Raw genomic sequence first — 20,784 nt, forward strand, 5'->3', positions numbered from 1 at the left:
TATACATTGATTTAAGATTAAACTGTATTATCAAAATTTTCTATTAAAATATAATTAAAAACATAAAGATTACACATTGCCATTCAGAATTATATCACAGACTCAGGCCCAAATTCAGCCATAAAACATATATACAAAGATGAGAACATAAAAAATAACTTTAGCCTATTAAAAACAAATTGTGGGATGGGAACTGAAAGACCTATCAAAGATTAAATATTTATGGCACACGATCATAAGAAAATACAAAACTAAGGTGTGCACCCTAATCCAAGGAATTACCAAACTAAGTAAAATAAATGAGCGCTACATAATAATGTAGGAGAAAAAGAAAGCATGTTTCATTCTCTTCTGAAGAACTATTTCCCACTTAAGATTTCTACATGGCTCTATTATGTAAACAAGTATTATGAAGGATTCTTCCCTCTCTGGTATAAAACAGCGGCAGTTTATAGAAAATTGTGATACAAAATTTCTTCCATTTTTTTCCTATATATAATTTGCTTTTTACATATTTGTGATCATACATCAATAATTATAATAAGTGTTTTTTTTATTTCTAACATTTCTCATGTTACAAACTTTTGAAACAGGATAATACTAATATTTTATCAAGTGGAAATGCCATTTTTTTTAAATGACACTATGTTTAATTAACCATTTCCCTGATACAATTTTTACCGTCAAGTCAATTTCTCATCTTTGTGCAAAAGTTTTTCCTATCACTGTTAACCTGGGATTCTGTTCACACAGTGGTCAAAATTATTTGTCTGGGCTAGTTCACCTTACGTCATTTTTAAAAAACTAAACTGTGCAATCTCCATTAAATAGTCAATCTCTTAAGAAGTTGGAATTCTTTGCTATGGAAACATGCTTACCATGACTCAATTTTGTAAAGTTCTTATGGGGGCATTTAAAAAAACAATGTTCTATAACAAAAGAATAACTTAATATCTATTGTGATGTATGTTAATGAGAAGCATTTCACTATATACGTATCACATAATTAAGGTAACTGATGTGAAAAACTTTCAAAACTTAAAAAACTGCAAAGCTATATCGTAATCAAGAGGTATTCAAAACAGACTTATTTTCTCATGGCATCAGAAATTAACTGCTAAATCTCATTGTTCACTGTATGAATACAAGAAACCTGCCTCCTTTGCTTAGCCAGCCACAGGAGCATAGGCAAAACACCTGAATCTAAGAAATGTACTTGAAATGGAATAAATAAATCCATGTATTTTCAGTTTTATCATCCCTAAACAAGGATATTTACTTTTAAAAGAATTATCAAGTTCTAGATCAATAAAAGAATCTACCTTGGACTAACTGCATCCCGGGGTGAACGGAGCCATTCTTGCAGTTTATCACTGGAAGCAACTCCCGCTTTGACCAAGTACGAATATGGTTCCACACGGAAGGCCCAAAAGTGTTTCCCTTTTGTAATTCCAACATCTCCAATGATGTAGTCTAAGCTTGTGTAATAACCCACTTGGATCCGTTCCGCAGCAAGCAGAAGATTAAACCCAGCTCTACTCTCTACACGGTCTCTCTTCAAATTCAACAAGAGGTGTTCATTGTTATAGCCACATTTTTCATCAAAGAGGAAACTGAAAACTGAAAACAGAGTTTAAAATTAGTCTGGAAAAAAATATTTATTAGCATTTCTATAATTTAAAGTTAAATATGATAGGCTTTTCAAATAGAAATTACTGAAAAGACACAAGATGTACATACTACCCTACACTAAACTATGACGAACCAAAACCCTAACTTAGAAAAAATTTCCAAAGAATTCTCTACTCCTGAAAATCTTCAGAAATCTCAAAGGCAGAAAAAAATATTTTAAATATTTGAGAAAACTTATGAATGCAGTTCCTTGGAATAGATATAGCAAATCTGCTGCAAATATTTCACACTATTAGATCTGTCCATTTATCCCTTAAGAGTTGTATATTTTCATAATTATCTATACATTTTCTTAAATATTTATTCCAAGTTTTATAAATTTGGAAAATAACTGCTATTTTAATAACATCTTTTCCTTATTCATCAACATGACAGACATGAGAAATAATGTACAGTGTTAAAAAAAAGCACAAGTTTTATGTTCAGGGTGACCTCGGTTTGAACCCTTGCTCAAGCATTTAACTACAATTTAGAATTTAGCATAAACTTTAATTTTCCCAACTAGAAAATGGAGATAACACCACTTCTCATAAGTCTCTATCAACTCAAACCCATTAAGCATAACATTGGCTGCTAGCCCCAAAAGTGGAAACAATTCAAATGTCCATCGACGGGTTAACGGATAAAGAAAATGTGCTTTATACACACAATAGAGAGTATTATTCAGTCTAAAAAAGGAAGGAATTTCTGATACATGCTACTACATGGATGAACCTTAAAATCTACCAGTCACAAAAGGATTACAAAAGGATTATGTGAATCTATTTTTATGAAGTACCCAGAATAAGAAATTCATTGAGGCAGAAAGTAGAACAAAGGTTACCAGGCTCTCTGGGGAAGAGGAATGGGGAGTTACTATTTAATGGGCACGAAGTTTCAGTTTGGGAAAAATGAAAAAGTTCTAGGGATGTGAGTGGTGGTGGTTGCACATCATTGCAAGTACACTCAATGCCACTTAAAAATGGTTAAAATGGAAAATTTTAACTATATTATACCATAACAAAAAAAGTGTCTACTAGCAAGCTAAAACCATTTTCCGTCTGTAGGCTGACCATTCTCCCTGGGAATACCTGTTGTTCTGGCATGATAATTCGTGCCAAAAGTCTCCCAGTTTGCAAAATAAATTTAAATGGTCACCCTATTCATAGAGATACTCTATAAGTAGTATCAGTGATTTTTCACTAGGCAGAGGAGGGGGCATGGCTAAGTAGTATGGGGAGAAAGCTATCTATGTGGTTCTAATACATGCTTTCCATCCCCATGGAAGTGCTGGGAAGTACTGCGTTAAGGAGAAAATCCAGACAAGTCAGAATTAGGTTAATCAAAATTATATTTCATATTATACCAATAACTTTTTAAAATATCTACCTAGATGCTATGTCTACAGATTTCTATAAACTAATCAAAAAATACAGAATTATATTATTTCAAGCTTGTAAGACAGCATTTATGCTCTTTAATCCCAAATTAACAGTCCTGTTCCTTCAAATATCTAATCCTACATTCTCAGCCTACATGGTGAAAATTCAAGTATTCAGTCTATTTCTAAATCCTAGCTGGGTAAGGATTACTTTTCTAGAATCTTTTAGAAACGAGAGCTGGTTTCAATGTAGGTCTACATAGAGACAGTAACTAGTTTATTTTTTTTATCAAGGTCTCTTCTAATTATATGTTTCTATTCCCAATAGTCACAATACCTGGAGCTGGAGGAGTATGAAGAATCAATTCTCTGCTGCAAGGACTACAGATTGAACCCTTGTAAGCTCTTACTCTGAAAGCGTAGTTACAGTTACTCTCAAGTTCTGAAATAACTTTACTTGTGCCACAAACTTCTACCTCATTCCAAGACAACATTTCCTCATCTCTATTAATCTTCCGATATTCGAGGACATAGCTATCCGCTTTATCCTTTTCTGGATGGTGCCAATTTATCAAAGCATTGTTATAAACTTTGCTCTGTTCCTCATTGATCTCTGGCACATCTATGCCTGAAAGAATTATGAAACAGAAAACAACGTTAAAATACTGTCTTAAAGCACCTATGTTTTTCCTCAATAAAAATGATGTATTGACTTAAATGATTACTGTACTGTCCAGTTTTCTAAATCTATAATGCTATGTGTATAAGAAAAGATAATTCCTGCAATATGCAACAACATGGATGGACCTTGTGGACATGCTAAGAAAAATAAGCCAGACATAGAAAGACAAATAGTAATTGAATGATTACACTTATAGGAAGTATCTAAAATAGTCAAATTCATAAAATCATAGACTGGAATGGGGTTACCAGGGGCTGGGGAGAAGAAATGGTCAGTTATTAATCAACGGGCATAAAGTTCCAGTTAAACAAGACAACAATAAGCTCTAGAGATCTGCAGTGCAACACTGGACCTACAGTCAACAACTATATTGTACATTTAAAATTTGCTAAAAGGATAGATTCTCATGGTAAGTGTTCCTACAATTTTTTAAAAAGAATAAATAATAAAAAAGAGATTTAAAGAGATATAATTGTGTTCATAAAAGAGAAGAATGAAAAAAAGAAAAATTAAAAGACTCAATTTTGGCTTTAGATACTATATTAATTCTAAAACACTAGAAATTAAAATTTTTAACTATATGCCTTCAATTTCCACCTACTGAATAACAACCCTAGACTTAAAATTTTTAATCTGTGTTCTCCTATAATTATCTTAATAACTATAAAATCCAAGTTTGGTGTAAATAACAAAAAACATCAATGAAACATTACACAATTTTTTGTCATATCTTCTTCCATAGAGTTGTAAGAAATTTAAACAATTTTTTCTTGTTCTTAGCATGATACATATTTTTGTAAGAAAATCAGAAACTACAGAAAACACACAAAATAATGTAAGTAACTCAAAGATAATCACTACAATAATTTTGTATAGACCCTGCCAGTATTTTTCTCCCAGTGGTATTCCACTACATGGATGTATCAACATTTAATTGTTTTCAGAAACATGCTTCTAATTTTTCACTTTCGATACATTGATTAAGATATCACAGCTAAATCACTGTGCATATCCATAATCCTTTCCATTGAATAAATTCTAATAAGCTTAACTGCTTGGGTCATATAGTATGAATTAGCTATAAAAGTTACACATGCACACACACATAAACAAACATGTATTTATATCAAATCATAGAGAAGTATATGAAATGGAAAATAGAAGTCTCCCTCTTCTCCTTATCCCCCAGCTATATGTAGGCAACGTATAAGCATGTCTGGGAATGGTACACTTACACAACTAAATGTTACGTAGCCCTAATGAGATCTAGAAAGTCATTCAAAACACATTTTAAAGGAAAAAGGAAAAAAAAGCTAGTTACAAAACGACATGACTAGTATGGCCTATCCAAATCCCTTTCTTTCCTTTTTTGAAACATAGCTTACTAAAAAAAAATGTGCACACAGGAAAAAAAATGAGAACATCCATTAGCCAGAAGCTAGGTAACTACTTTCCATTCTCACCCACCTGTTTTACCAGTTCTTTATTATACGATGATATAACCCAAGATTATCCACTTCAAACCCATCTTTCCAAAGACTGTTTTGGGATCCCCAGGGGAGAGAGGACCTGATACTCCTAAATAAACTAGCACAAGTATGAAAAACAATTTAAGTACACCTTTCGAGAAAAGTGGGAGTATAGTGAATCAGCATTTGAGAGTAACAAATACAAAATTGGAAACAATATTGTAATAATAAACAAAATAAGTACATATCTGAAAGGAGATTCAGGTATAGGTATGAAAAGAAAGGGCACAGTAATAATCCTTCAGAGTTTTTAACTTTCAACAAGACAAATTTCCTTTGAACGTATAAATTCACACATCTATATGTATATAGCAATTAGACTACAAGCATACCTTTCTAAGGATTCTAATTGTTCACCATCACTAGAGAAATCTGAGGGACATGAATAGGTGAGACGAAAAAAAGGAAAGGAAGACCTCCCTGCCAGGGAACAGCAAAACATAAACATAAGCAAATGTTATGGGCTGAACTGTGTCCCCTCCAAAATTCACATGCTGAAGCTCTAATCCCCAGAACCTCAGAATGTGACTTTATCAGGATGGTCTTTAAAGAGGTACTTAAGTTAAAATGAGGTCATTAGAGTGGGCTCTAATCTAATATGACTAATATGACTGGTGTCCTTACAAGAAAAATTTGGATATGCAGAGGGAAGAACGTGAAGACACAGGAAGAAGACAGTCACTTGCAAGCCCAACCAGAGAGGCCTCAGAAGAAACCAACCCTGCCAACACCCTGATCTCAGACTTCTAGCCCCCAGAATTGTAAGAAAAAGACTTTCTGTTGTTTAAGGCACTCAGTCTGTGATATTTTGTTTCAGCAGCCCTAGCAAACTAAAATAGCAAGGTAAACACTTGACCATCTTAGAGTCACTTTTAGCCTGAAGATATCACTTCTAGGTTTCTGCCATACAGAAACTCACATTACATGTGCACAAAGAAATACTGCTGAAGATGTTCACTACAGCATCACAGTAGTGAAAAAAATAGAAACGGTCTCAGTAGAGAAATGATTTATATAACAAAATATGATAAAGTTAAAACACAACTTTAAACCAGAACTTTGTATATTAACAAATATTTATCTTAAACGTAATTTTTTTAAAAAGCAATTTACAAAAAGGATACATACAATGTAATGCCATTCACACAATGTTTAAAAACATAGCCAGAAGGGAGGAGGGTTTGGGGGAAGGGTTAAAGGAGTACAAATTAGTTGTTGATAGATGGTCAAGGGGATGGGGAGCACGGCATAGGGAATGTAGTTAGCATTAATGTAGTGGCTAGGTGGAGGGCCAGAGGAGAGAAAGAGCAATTAGGGAAATTATTTTATAAACTATATAAATGTACTGTATACTTGAAACTAATAATAAAATTAAAAAAAGAAACACACATACAAATCAATAGAATATGGTTTTTGTGCATAAAAAACATAATTATTAAAACAAATACAATGATTTTAGTATACAATGATTCTGGGCAACTGAGATGTTGCTTCATACCATCAAACTGAAGAAAAAGTTTTTTTTTTTTTTTACACAACACAAATTCAGACTAAAAAAGTAAGGCTTTGCTGTTACTAAAACTTACCACTAGAGAAAAAGGACAATTCTCCAAGAAGTTCTGTTTGTTTAGATATATTAACAACATAGTCTTCAAAAGAAGTCTGAGCCGCAGGTCTAAAGCTCTTCAAAGATTCTGTAGCTTTCTGTATTCTGCAGACAGATACATTATATAAAAATGATTCGTTAAAAAGGCAAATACGACTAAGTATCTGCAATGTGATTAACAAAAGAAACTTCACCAACATTCAGTTAAGAGTAAGAGTACTCCACTAACAACATAACAGCATTATAAACCATTCAAAGCTAAAGTGAAAACATGTAGCAGCATTTAATGACATTGCTAAAGAGATTGTAAATTAAAAGTAAAATACCTGAGGTGGAGCTGTTTTGCTGTCTGTACAAAGCAAGACTGATCCGTCTCCTTAAGCACTTCTTGAGCATATCCCACAAGTCCATTGTTCTCCAAAAGCCCCTGATATTCTTCCATTTGAGTCTGAAATTTGTCTAATCGTAGTTTCTTTGAAGCGTCAATTGCTTTCAAAACAGATGATTTCCTCTCTTCTAGAATTTCAAAGAGCTTTTCAAAATGTGTAATTGCATCCTCTTTGGCCCTCTCTCCATTACACTGTTATAAAACAAGCCAAATGTTACCTCATCTGCTAAATCCAAATGTTTTTTTTTTCACAAAATAACCAAAAATGAACAAAACAAACCTAAAAATTATGAAGAAAATAAATTCTGAGTCTTTGAAATTTTCAGAACAATTTGGCCATCAAATACACCTACCAAGGAATAATCAGCAAATTTCATTTAGACATAGTGTGCAATTTTGTAATATTGTACCTTCCTTAAGCTTTTAATCTCTAAAGTCCAGCAATAAACAATTTATTTAATAAATTTATTAATTTATTAAATTAAAAAAAAAACCTTCACTATGAATACAAAGGAAATTGAGGCAGAAATAAACTGACTTAACCAAGTACTGGAAAATACAATTTTAGAATTTTTAATTCATTTCTAATTCAGGAAATTTTTGACCATCTCCACTCTATTCCAATTTTTTAAAAAAGTAAACCACAGCCATGAAAATTAGTAAAATGATATCCTTTTCTAAGATATAAAAATGTAACTCGTCAAATTAATAGAACTGTAAGCATAATTAAATCCTGTGTGACTTTATGTAAATTATTTAATTTCTGTATGCTTGAATTTTTCTCTACTGAAAACTAGGGATAAGAAAAACCATTTAAGGTTTTTCTGAAGACTGAAAAAGATTATTTAAATAAAATACCACCATAATGTCACGTATTCTCAATAAACATTATTTTCACTGTACAATGTAGCTATTCCTCTACTTTGTCAAAAAATGATCCTATCTGCAGCGCTTATTAAACATTTTCAATGTCAAAATCAGAGATCAAATCGATTTGCAAATAAGACCAGCGGAGTACTTGTAAGCACTCATCATGATTGACTCCTAAGTAGCAGCCAAAAGAAAAAAGCCTTCAAGAACATTCTTAAAATCTGAAAATATATGACAGAAGTACACTGTGTATTTTCTAATGACTTCTGGCCAATATTTATAATGAAAGGAAATTTTTTCCAGATTCCCTTGTTTCCTAACCCCAACAATAAATTTTTTTTTAAAGGATGGAAAAGGAGGAAGAGGGTGGTAACATTTTGGTAGTATGTCGATGGCCTATCGAGGCATTAAACTCAGAAATATCATATGCAGGTAAAAAGATATTTTTTCCCTAGCTAAGTATATTACAGGTAAAAGGACAAGTATCACAGTCATCACTGAGTAAGAATCAAGAATGGAAAAAATTCTCTAGTGTAAAAGATTCTTACTCATAAGCCTACAAATGCGGCTTAGGTCAAAGGTATACCAGAAGCTAAATAATTTCTCCAGGATCCCAAGGAATCAGTGTTTACATGAATACTTGACGCCCGAGTTCCTCAATTTTCAAACTACTGAATGACAAACTCAAAAACAGGCACTGGATTTTCCTTACTTCAGAAGGGTAGCATGACTGAACCAAGAGAAAAACAAACCTAAAATGACCAAAGATGCAATCCCTGAAGCAACTCGATAATGTAGGTGATAATATGCTATGTGTTGGAGGGTTATACCAACAAACTAAGAAAGTTTGTCAATCAGATAAAAATATAGAAACAAAATTCCACTTTTAAATTACATGGAAAAACAACTTAATTAGGGTGGTAAATGCAATCAGTGAATATCAGAAAAAGAATATTAAAAGCGATCAATACTATTGTTATGGTGCTAATTGGTATAGTGATATGGTGCTAATTCACATAATTTCTCAATAATTTTAGCCCATTTTTGAAAAAAGTTTAAGAAGTAACAGTCTCAGATTATTTTTATATTTAATTACAACTTTTAAAGTAATCAGGAGTAATGGCTCTTCAATTTATTTCAAAGAAAAAAGAAATACACATTAAAGACAGCTAAAAATATTTGGAATTTTAAAATAACCCAATCCTATTCTCTTTTATTATATTTTTTAAATGCTATCAATTTTTCTAATTTTTTATTGAAATATAGTATACAAACAGAAAAATGTATATGCGAGTGTAGAAGATCAATAATTCTTTTCAAGCACACCCTTGTAACCAGCATCCAGATTAAATAAAAGAGTATTACCAGAGTGGATGAAAAAAAAAGCCACATACTAAACCTGGCAAGCTCAGGAGAGACCAGCATAGTGGTCCCTACAGAGACCAAAAGTAATCAGATAGGGTGGTCTGACTATAAAAATTTCTAACTAAAAGCAGGTCATGGTGTGTAGTCACATCCTGAGCCTGTAGCTTTCTTGACAGAGGTCAGTTTTTACCTTAAGTAAACCTGTTCATTGTCTTTTTACATTTAAGATAACATACCTTTGAAATATCAGAGTCATCCCTTTTATCCAGACTCCTCAGGGTACAACCCACTGCACCAGAGGAGGAGACCACAAAGCCCTGTGGTTATTATCTTCACCCTAACCCGCACCCCCATACCATCTCTGTGGGCTGTAAATGTTAATTATTAACTCCCATACCCTCCAAAGTAAAATAAGTGGGTCCCTCCGTTTTACTTTTTATCCAGTCCCAGGGACTTTCCTGCTTCACTTTCTCTTGCCCCCTTAATCTACCATCAATGAATCCTCCTTACATCTCCTCTTTTGATTCTAATGTATAAAATAAGCTGCAAAACTGCCATTCTCCAGAGAATTTTCTTAATCCATTGAGATTCTGCTTCCAAGCAATTGTCGTCAGTTTGGCTCAAAAAAACTCATTAAAATTCTCTACAGGTTTAGATGTTTCTTACATCAACACCAGTATCCCAGAAGCCATCCTTATACCCGTCCCAGGCACTAATCCTCCCCTCTTCATCAACTCCTATCCTGAATCCTAAAAATATAGTCCAGTCACCGGTTTTGGTACTTTTTATAAATGTAATCACATAGTATTTACTCCATTGTATCTGGTGCCTTTCTTTCAACATTATTCCAAGATTTATCTACAGTGTTACATGTAGCTGAAGATGTTCATTCTTACTACTATTTATATTTCACTACTGATGAACATTTGGGTAGTTTCCACTTTGTGGCTATTACAAACAATGCAGCTATGAACATTCTAATTCCTGTCCTTTGGTGAACATATGTCAGGAACATATTTAGAAATATCTAGAATTTTAAATAAACTAGGTTCTATCGACAGGTAGTACATTTTTTCAAATGTGATGTTAATTTTGTAAAATATAACTGTAAAAGCTATCATTTCCCTTTTGAGACCTAACTGCCACATAGTTAGTCATTCTTTATTCCATGCTCCAATATCATTTAATCATTACTTCTATCACAGCACTCATCACGTGGCATTACAATTTTTTACATTTTTTTCCTTAGTCCCAAAAAAGCAGAAGTGAAATCTAACACAACTTTGTATTCCCAGCTCATATAATACCCTCAAAATTTTATAAATGAATAATTATCTAAATGAATAAATGAAAAATATGCAAACCAGTTTATCACTTACCTCTGTTTCTTTCATTAACAAGTTTAGTTCAGAAATTTGACTCTTCACCTGGCTCTCCTTGCCAATAAGGTAATCAATATCTTTTGAAAGCTTTTCCTGTTGGAACATATTAGTAATACAAGTAAGTAAAAATAGAAGTTTAACACAGGTCTTGCAAATTTTTTTCTTATACAACAATGAGTATTCTATCCTCTTTAGCCTAAGATGATCAGACAGTAAAATCAACTATACAGCAATTATCGTTATTAACCCAGAGTAAATAGTTACTGGCTTGAGCATAGAGGCCCAAGGATATATGAGATTAGAAGCAAGTTGGAAAACAGAACAGGGTAGTGATGCTCATATTAGCCAAAAATTCTAAATACACAAACAGTACATTTTTGTTATCTCATCATCACTCCCAGAACCCTTCTTCCTAAGGCTTCTAAGTAGAGAGAAGAGCAGCAATTCAAACACTATGGTCTTCCATCAGATTTCATAGTTCACTCTTTCACACACACATACCCATACCCGCACAACACAAACAGCAACAAAGACACTTCGAAAATGATTTTCAAGGGCCATTTCAGCTTAGATAGTCATTAAATAATTAATAACAATGAAAATACAGATTTACAAAAATATTTAATTAAGCTACCAGAATAACTTGTTTATAAAGTAGTCATTTTGAAATTATAGTTTACCATAGAGATAACATCATAGTTTTGTAGAATCCCCAGTCTAGCCCCCCCCCAAAATAATATGTAATATGTCTGAGTGTATTAAAAAACAAACACCCTGAAGCATCATGGGGTACAACATTATAAAAGACATGTATTCAGTCTGAATAAGAATGAGACCATCCAGAAAACACCTTCCAAGCTATAGCCCTAAAAAGAGGATCTTTGCATTTCTTGGTCATTGCTGAATAAAAGAGGTGGGTAAGAAAAGGGTCAGAGATCCAACTTATAGGAATTAAAGAAGTGAGTCTCCTACCTATCTCATCGTCATCTTTAAAAAAAAAAAAAAACTTAAACCATGTAATGGGTAAGACAGCATATGCAGAAGTGACAGGTCTCTGGTAAGACCCATCTTTAATTCTTTGGAACACCCAGCAATTAGAACTGAGTTTCCTTGAGGGCTCACTGGAGGAACAGAGGAAGGAAGGACCTCTTAGATAGAGAAACAAAATTTATAAGGACTAAAGACAAGATGGGACCCAAGAAACTATAGGATGTTAAGAATAGGAAAAGACATTAAATCTTATGTCTTAACCTAGCATTTTACAGATGAGAAATCCAAAGTACATCGGGTACAAATATCACATAGTCGATAGCTGAACTAGAACTTCCTCACTGCACAGAACACAAACCACCATTCCACAGGCTGAGGTACTTCCTCAGTTCCAAGATGCAAGGAAGATGACAGTTCCTCCAATACTGTCCCTGTCAGGCCCATGCTGACACCAGAAGTATTGGGTCCAGGGAGTAATACTCTTTTTAGCTACGGTAGCAGAGAAGAATTTGAATATTTAAGTAGGGCTTGGTTCTAAGACAGCTTAATCTAGAAATGTAAGATAGAGAAGAATAGATGACAGGATTCAGAAACACGGTATAAGGATTAAGAGCACCAGGGGTCACGCCCAGTGAGCTGTAATGCTTAGACAAAGTCTCTGGCTAATGAAAGCTTTTATCAGAGATGGCTCCAGTCTTCTCCATCTCACAGACCGAGGCAGCCTGTGTTAAGACTACATCCATTTTAACCCAAGGCCAGTGTATCCATTTATTCAGAAGTCTCCAAAAAGTATAAGCACCAAACACTGATACTAGGCACTGAGAATAAAAGTAAAATGTACAAAGACATGGCTCCCACCTTCAGGAAGTTCTTCCAGTGGGGGAAGCAGTTCTAAATCCTCTAGATATATTAGGACTCCAGTTCTCTAGGAACTGATAAGAAGCTAATTGTTCAAGGATGCCAAAATTGCTCAAAAGCTTTCCTCTAGAGCAATGGTTCTCAAAAATACTGCTGTGTATCAGTCTCCTGAGAACTAATGCAGAACACACAGGTCCAGGCTCCTTGAAGTGGGAGAGGACTTGGCCTCTGTAGTTTTACCAGGTGTTCCAAGTGATTCTAATACCCTCCAAAGTTTGAGAACCACTGCCTCCATCTTTTAATCAGGTTTTCAATCAAAGGTACCAAGGAAACATTAGAGGCAACAAAGCAAGGGAGAAGGAAGAGAGAAAGGGAGATAAATTCATTCAAAATTACTTTGAATACCTTTTATGTGAGCGGGCTAGGAGAATAATATATCTAACCAGTATGGTCCCCTGCTTTCATGGGACATATAATTTCAAAGGTGATGATCAGCTTTGCTATGTGTCCGAAAATGTTCAGAATAAAATACTGGGAAGAAAGCGTACATAATGATACACTTTAGTCAAGTGCCAAATTACTTCAACAAATATGACAATAGTATTCACCACAAATTTCACATACCCTAAAATACAGAAGCTGTATTACTTTGTCATTCAGCAGGTACTGTGTATAGGGATGTTTACATTTTATACTTTCCTAGGCCTTAGTTTCTAATCATTTGTCTAAAATCATAAAGCCACCACTTCCAGAAGAAATAACAGTACATGAACAAGACTCCTAACTTCCTCCTAGAAATGTATGGAAATAAAGAAAAATAAAACTAGGAAAAATTCCTTAAGAAATATTCCTCAGTAAAATGTTAGCTCACTACTATAGTGTAGACAATTGAGGTAAGATAAGCTAATGACCAGCTCTTCTTAATGAGAAACCAACCATACAGTTATGTGAAAAGCCAAAAAAATCCTGGAAAACCCACTAGCAACCAAAGTTGGAGAGGCATGGTCTTGAGGTGTGGCCAGACTGAGGGAAAGATAGCAATAGCAAATACCCAACTGCAGCCCCCTTTTCAGGGTAAAACTGAATTCCAAAGCCTTAGCAGTCCAAGGTGGTCAGAGGAAAGAGTAAACTGGGTTCCCAATGGAGGGAGGTGGGAAAGACTCCATATTGGCCCCTATTCTAGAAGAGCAAGTCAACCAGCAAAGGCCGGCTACAAAGAACCGCTCTATTTTGAGCGTGTACATGTGTATATTTCTGACTGTCTGGAGATTAACAGGAGAGATGATTACATGGCAGGAAAAAAAAATACAGGTCTCACCTAACAAGACTGCCAATGGCAGAACAATTCCTCTCAGTTATTAACTATTTAGGCCAGTTCACCCAAAAGTAATAGCACTTTCCAGAATTGAAAGGGCAACCTTCGCAAAACAACTTGGTAAAAATTCCAGAGAGAGGCCACATACAACAGTCTACCTGTATTAGAAGGCAAATCCAATAAAGAGGCAGATGGGAAACGTGCTTCAGCAATTTCAACAAAAAGAGACAAAAATACAGAGACAAAGTTATCCTACTATGATGCCCATTTCTCTTCTCCCCTTGCAACACTCAAGTAAAAATGAAAATAATAATGTAAACCTGTATCATGCAGCCCTCTAGCTTAAAAATCTAAAACCAAGTGAAAAGGAATGAGGAGATCTAAGGTGATCTGTTTGCTACTTTTAGAAATTGAATAATCCAATATGGAGTCTATTTTTTACAAAGTCTGAAACATATATGAGAGAAATAACAGAATTTAAAGAATAACAGGTGTACAGTATTGTCAAAGATTTATTTCAGGGAACAAAAAAAAATTCTGGATAATTTGTGTAAGATCAAACCAAGAAACAAACAAAAAGCTGTCAAAGTTAAATTTAAACAGTGGTACTGGCGCTGGAGGGCATAATAAATTAACAATGACTAGATTTTCTCTCCTACCTGAAAAAATTTAAAAACCCAAAAGAATATCTGAAAGAGCTCTTAAGATACTGGACACTAAGAAACAACACTGAGATATGAGAAGCAAGATGAGCCTATGGTTGCCCCAGCTTACTGTATGGAGAAGGTTCCCAAGGCCTGGTGCAGAGGAAAACTCTAATGGAGCCAGGATCTCCCATGAGATGAGGTGAAGCTGAGAGTCCAGGGAGGTCTGAGCTGGTAAAATATAAGACCTAAGATGGCTAGAGAAGGAACGCCAGAAATATACAAGGGTCCCCCTTACCTATTCGGCAGAGTACTGATCAATTCATATGTGTGAGAAAACTGTGTGAGAAAACTGCCAGTGGCCAGGAAAGAATTGCTTAAAAGCATTACAGGGAACAATTCTAGGAGCTTACACAAGAATGGGAATAGTGCTTATTCCCCACTGGCCAGACCAAAAAAAAAAAACCTCAAAAGTCATAGTGCATCAGGAAAAGAAAGAGTTTTACTTCAACAGTCTGGCTAAAATTAGCCTTAGAACTAAATGTTGCTCTGTCCTGCCTAATAAGCTTAAAAGCAAAACCCAAGAGGAACAAACTGTTTCCTAGCACCTTAATCACATACCAAAAGAAAACTCAAGAAATAAAAATACACCCAACAAGGTAAAATTATAGTACCTGGCATGCAGAGGAACAGGGGAATACAAATCATAATGAGAAGAAAAATCAGTTAAAACTGACATAGCAATGACACAGATGAAAGTAGCAGTAGACAAGGACAATAAAATAAATATACCTATAATCCACATACTCAATGTAGATGGAAGATTGAGCATGGCAGACACATAAAATGCAAACTACTGTAGACTCTAAGAAAGAAGATACCTACCAAGAAGGTTTCCTGGTGGCCAATTGTGCTCAAATTTTAAAAAAACAGAGCCCAGTAACAATTTCTACACAGGGCCTCTCACACAAACTGCACTTCAGGGATAAAGAAGCCTGCATTGAACTGCCTGCCTCCCACACTTAACTGCCTGCCTGTACTGTGTTCCTGCCATCTGAGCCATCTCTTCTTAAAGAATTCCTAGAACTGTATTTCAACCAACAGGACTGAGGTTTTCCCCCATCCAATAGGAGCTGTGCAGCTATATCCCCATTAGCATCTTTTCCAACCGATCAGTGGCTCCATTCTGACCAATTAGGACAGTGCTTTTTGGACCAATCAAACTGTAAGAATTTAGAGTCCTCACTTGTATGAGGACAGACCAATCAGGTACCAAGGGTAGGGGACTTCAAGTCTATATAAGTCAGCACCCAGCTCAGGGAGCACATTTCCCCTTTTCACTGAAGACTGAAGACCATGTTTCCCTGGCTGGAGCTGAAACACTAAAGATGTCTAGCTGGAGAAGAGTGGAACAGACCTACACAGTACAGAGTGGAGCAGACAGGACCAGATCAGAGCACAGAAGAAACATCTAGCCAGATAGAGGCCTCAGCCCCAGGCCACCTCAGCCCAGGGCTTCCTCAGAGCCACGCTGCTTCATTATTGAGCTATAATACTACAGAGCTGTTCCAAAACTGTGCTTTCTCACAGCTGTACTGTATCACAACTGAGCTGTTTGTACTCAATAAAGTAACCTTCCTCACTGCCCTCCAAACAGGGGATTCCTGTTGGCACTGAATTGGTGCCAATGACCATTGGTTGACAATATAAAACTGAATATATATAAATGAAAATTAGATATAGACCAAAAAATGTATATACCTATTGTTACAAATAGAAAGGAAACAAAAATTTAAATGGTTGGTAGATTTATGAATCAATTCCTTTTTAAAATACCATTTGAAAGAAAAAAAATGAAACAAAAAAATAGCATTATACCACTGCCTACTTTGCTTTGCATTATCAAACAAATTCGAAAATTTTAAAATAGGCATGTAGAAGGTTAAGAGACAAAAAGTAACAATTGCAGCTAGTAAGGATCCACCTGAATAATCAAAAGTTTTTACTAATTCTACAGGAAGCAAGAATCAAGTATCTTAAAATAGCTACTGTCTTTCAAAGTGTACCTTTATAAGGTACACACAATATCACAGGCACTGAGTTCACTCACTTGGGGATCATAAGGAAGCGTCCTTCATCTCTCTCTTTTCTGAGTTCAGAACTAGCGCATCAGTACAACAAAGAACTGCCAGGTCAAAACACTAACAACCTAATATTCGTAGATCATTAAGTAACACTTTACATTGTTAACTTGTTTCAGTAAAATAGACCACACAATACATGATTTTAAAAAGAAAAAGTTAAAGGTATACAGTTATGAAGAATCAAAATTTAGTTCCAAAAATAAACAAGTCTTACCTTTAAGGTTTTGTAGGCGCTGCTCATAGTGGATACACGGTGATTGGAATGATTACCGCCCAACTTACAGAGATGACAAACTGGCCTCCTACATAATTCACAGTACATGTTTATTCTCTCCATTTCATGTTCTGGGCACATTAAAATCTATTGAGTAAAGAATAAAGATATGATTAAGGGTCATCTCATCATAGCTTGAAGGGCATTCAAAGCCCCAAAATACAAAGACTTGCTTTAGAAAATCACTAAAGACATTTAAATGAATGAAAATGTAAAAGGAAATAAAAACATGTGGTACATCATATGAAAATTCTCTATATCAGAATCACTATTTTTTCCATTTCAAATGATCAATTAGATATGTAGATGTTCCTTCTCTTAAACTTGGTGATAAAAAGGTGAAAATTTCATTCCTATCAGGCTTAAGTAGAATGTTTAACCAAGGTACAAAGGTTCTGACCAGAATGTTAGATCATTCTTAATAATATTTTTATAGGGTACCATAAAAATAACTTATGAGAACCTATAGCCTCACTATCCTCAGCAGAAATCTGCCACTAGGAGAGTCTAGGAACACTGTATAAATTTCCAGATGCGTTTGCTTTTACATACTAATGGCACACACATTAATCAAATATAAAACTGTTTTTCCCTGATTTAAATTTCTCTCTTTTATTTACTCTATAAACTATCGTCACAGGTACATTTGAAGATTTATGTAAAATAACTATTTTCATTTAGAAAGGGAGATTCCTTTAGACTAGTGTGTTCATGAGATCCATGATTCCAACAGTTTAGATTATAAGCAATTATAACTAGTCTGATAATGTAGAGGGGAAAAAAAGTTCAATATGAAAAGTCCTAAAACCAACATGCAGGTTTTGGAGAAAAACAACTGGAAAAGATTTTGAATATTTTAGCATGTCCAAGTTCCTACATTCTCAAAGCCATTACATTCAAAATATAGACTTTGGCTTTCTACAAGGAATAATCATAAAAACTCAAAGCTATAGGCAAATATTCTATAGGATAACCTCTTTAGAATTTCACTATGTTGAATAACAGATACTAACAACTTGAAAGTTGGGTAAAAAACATTTTTCTCAATATAACTCATTCCTATTTCTTCAGTTCTCTCCCACCAATCTCTTACTATATTTGTAAACAGAAGGAATAACATTGCAATATATACTCAAAATTTTTACTCAAAATCTCATGAATTCTGAACTCATAAAACCCAAGCCTAATAAAATTCATTCAATAATCATAGGTTCTTTTGTGATGGAATAGTATTAATCATTTTAATTAATCTTTTAAAAAAAATTAAGACACCAGATTTAAGTCATAATTTTTTAAAAATCTATGACCTTGAGCATTTAAAATGACATAGTGACATAACAGAGGATTTAAAACTATTAAACAACTTTTACTCCACTGATATAGTTTGAAAAAAGAGACATTCAAAACATGGAAGCACAAATTTTGTTTTACTCTACGAGTTCTACACTATTTAATATGATGTTAAATACTCAGCTCATAGTTTCAAGATAACTTTTGGAACTTTCTTCCATTTTTCAATTACAAATTAAAGGTTTTATGCTCCACAATGTAAACAGATTTTTCACACGCAGTTACTAAGTTGTAAGGAATAAGAACTTTAATTAAAAGAATCAATTATAGTTTTTTTAAAATCTGTATAAATCAGAAAGCAGTATAAGATACCAAAAATCATTCTAATTCTCAGTCATACAGCAAGGCAAATGACTATACATAAAGACCTTTTGAGCCTTATTAAATCACCCAGAATATTTAAGAAGTGAAAATTCTACTTCAAATATTATATGTATTATATCACAAGCTTCAGAATACTAGGTTGTAATTACTTTTATTTATTCATAATACAATTTTAGCTAACTAAAAATATTAGAAATGTTTCTCAATCAAATCTTTTAGACAATTATGGGTTTATCATATTAAAGCACAAAAGCTTTTTAACTTTAATAATTTCTACCTCAGAGAGTGCATCTGAGATAACCTTTCTTCCATTACTCAGTTATCATTATGAACATTCACGCGCTGTGTTGTATTACATTGTACTGTAATAGAGTAAACCACAACACTGCCTTCTAAGCTGTGGGAATGTCTAGCAATATACTAAACTCCAACTACTAGGCCTTAATTTCTTGTACCGGCTTTTAAAGTTATTTCCTTTCTTACTATCAAGTTTTAGACTTGTGATAATTCTTTTCATAATATTATTTAATAGTCTAACAACAAAAAATTCACTTACCTTGGGTCTAAAATTAGTGGTTGGGCCCACATACTCATGCTGAGCTTTTACAGTACCCCAAGGATGATAAATTTTGAAGCATTCATTGCAGTAGCTTGCACTACAGTCCATGCAACTTTTTGTGGATTCTTGAGGTGGTGGTTTACAAAGGTCACACATAATGGCTGTGGCTGCCCTAGCTGCCTGACGATATCTTTCAACAATAGTTTCCAAAGTGAAGTTTCGAAACAGACCATTGATTCCTCGTTCTCCAAGATCCACATCATGTTCACAGCCAGGGCAAGGAAAAGTAGTTGTCCTAGGCGTCAATGAATTGCGCTTCCAGCCTGTGTAATTAGTAAGTTCTTGTTTAGTTACATCAACAGGAAAATGAATAAAATGAAGAAAAAAGAAGTGATGTTTCTACTTTAGAGAGTGCATCTGAGATAACCTTTCTTCCATTACTCAGTTATCATTATGAACATTCACCCACTGTGTTGTATTACATTGTACTGTAATAGAGTAAACCATGACACTGCCTTCTAAGCTGTGGGAATGTCTAGCAACATACTAAATAACTCCAACTACTAGGCCTTATAGATCTACAAATGTATTTCAAAAATACAATGCTCAAAGTGGCTCCCTTTGAATCAATTTGTATTCTGAAAACGCTTTTTTAAAAAAAAATGCTTTTTAAAAAACTGTTTTCCTTTGGTATATAAAAGACAGGCCCAAGTTATTAAAGTTATTAAATCAAAGAGGAAAGGAAAATATTCTATAGTAAATCCTATATAAAATCCACATTAAATCAAACAGATATATGGACAAAACATATAACACAATACTACACAGGGTAAGGATTTCTTTTGAAATTATATATTCAACATTTATAGTCATTTTTATATCTCATATCCAAAGGAATTTAGCTTCCATTTAAATGAACACAGCCTTGGTTGGTTGATAAAAAATGAGTTCATACATGAAAGAGCAGGCTCTATGGATAGACTCCAAAAAGATCTAAATAGTTTTGCAAACTATTTGCAATTGTATGCAAAATTTTGTTTCTATATTCTTATGCATATTTTATGGTTAAATAATCCATAACTTTTATCAGATTCTCAAAAGAATATGTGACCACAAAATTGTTAAGAACCACTTCAATAGAGGATTTCCCACTGTAGTATTGTTTTACTGGGAAAATTCAGTAGGCAAAATCACTAATGAGTGCAATCTATAAGAGTGAAAAGTTCATTCATAGACCTAAAATCTAGTGACTTTAAGAAGGACCAACCATTTAGTATCTTCTTATGACCTGAAAAAAAGAATCATTAAGATTACTTAATTCGCTAAGCCAAAAGTTACCCAAAAAGTATTACAAATAATTTTACAATATATACACAATACAATGAGTGACCTCAAACATCACATTTTCATTCAATATTTTCCTAATTTTAACATATCAAGAAATCAAGGGAT

At 34.0% G+C, this 20,784-nt stretch overlaps 1 protein-coding gene across 2 annotated transcripts in view; it reads right to left on the reverse strand.

The window, feature by feature from the left end:
• The window catches only part of TRIM36 (tripartite motif containing 36), a 42,329-nt gene that overhangs the window by 2,240 nt on the left and 19,305 nt on the right, over positions 1 to 20,784 (reverse strand). For both annotated transcript variants that reach the window (XM_039848480.1, XM_039848481.1), the window contains exons 3-9: positions 19,330 to 19,655; positions 17,040 to 17,186; positions 10,872 to 10,967; positions 7,196 to 7,449; positions 6,850 to 6,974; positions 3,390 to 3,680; positions 1,323 to 1,620 (exon numbers count right to left, since the gene is read on the reverse strand). In XM_039848480.1, coding sequence (XP_039704414.1) covers positions 1,323 to 1,620; positions 3,390 to 3,680; positions 6,850 to 6,974; positions 7,196 to 7,449; positions 10,872 to 10,967; positions 17,040 to 17,186; positions 19,330 to 19,655 — 1,537 coding nt within the window. The remainder of the gene's footprint in view (positions 1 to 1,322; positions 1,621 to 3,389; positions 3,681 to 6,849; positions 6,975 to 7,195; positions 7,450 to 10,871; positions 10,968 to 17,039; positions 17,187 to 19,329; positions 19,656 to 20,784) is intronic.

Source organism: Pteropus medius, unplaced genomic scaffold (genome assembly GCF_902729225.1).
Source record: "Pteropus medius unplaced genomic scaffold, Ma_sr-lr_union100, whole genome shotgun sequence".
Classification (NCBI taxonomy): domain Eukaryota; kingdom Metazoa; phylum Chordata; class Mammalia; order Chiroptera; family Pteropodidae; genus Pteropus; species Pteropus medius.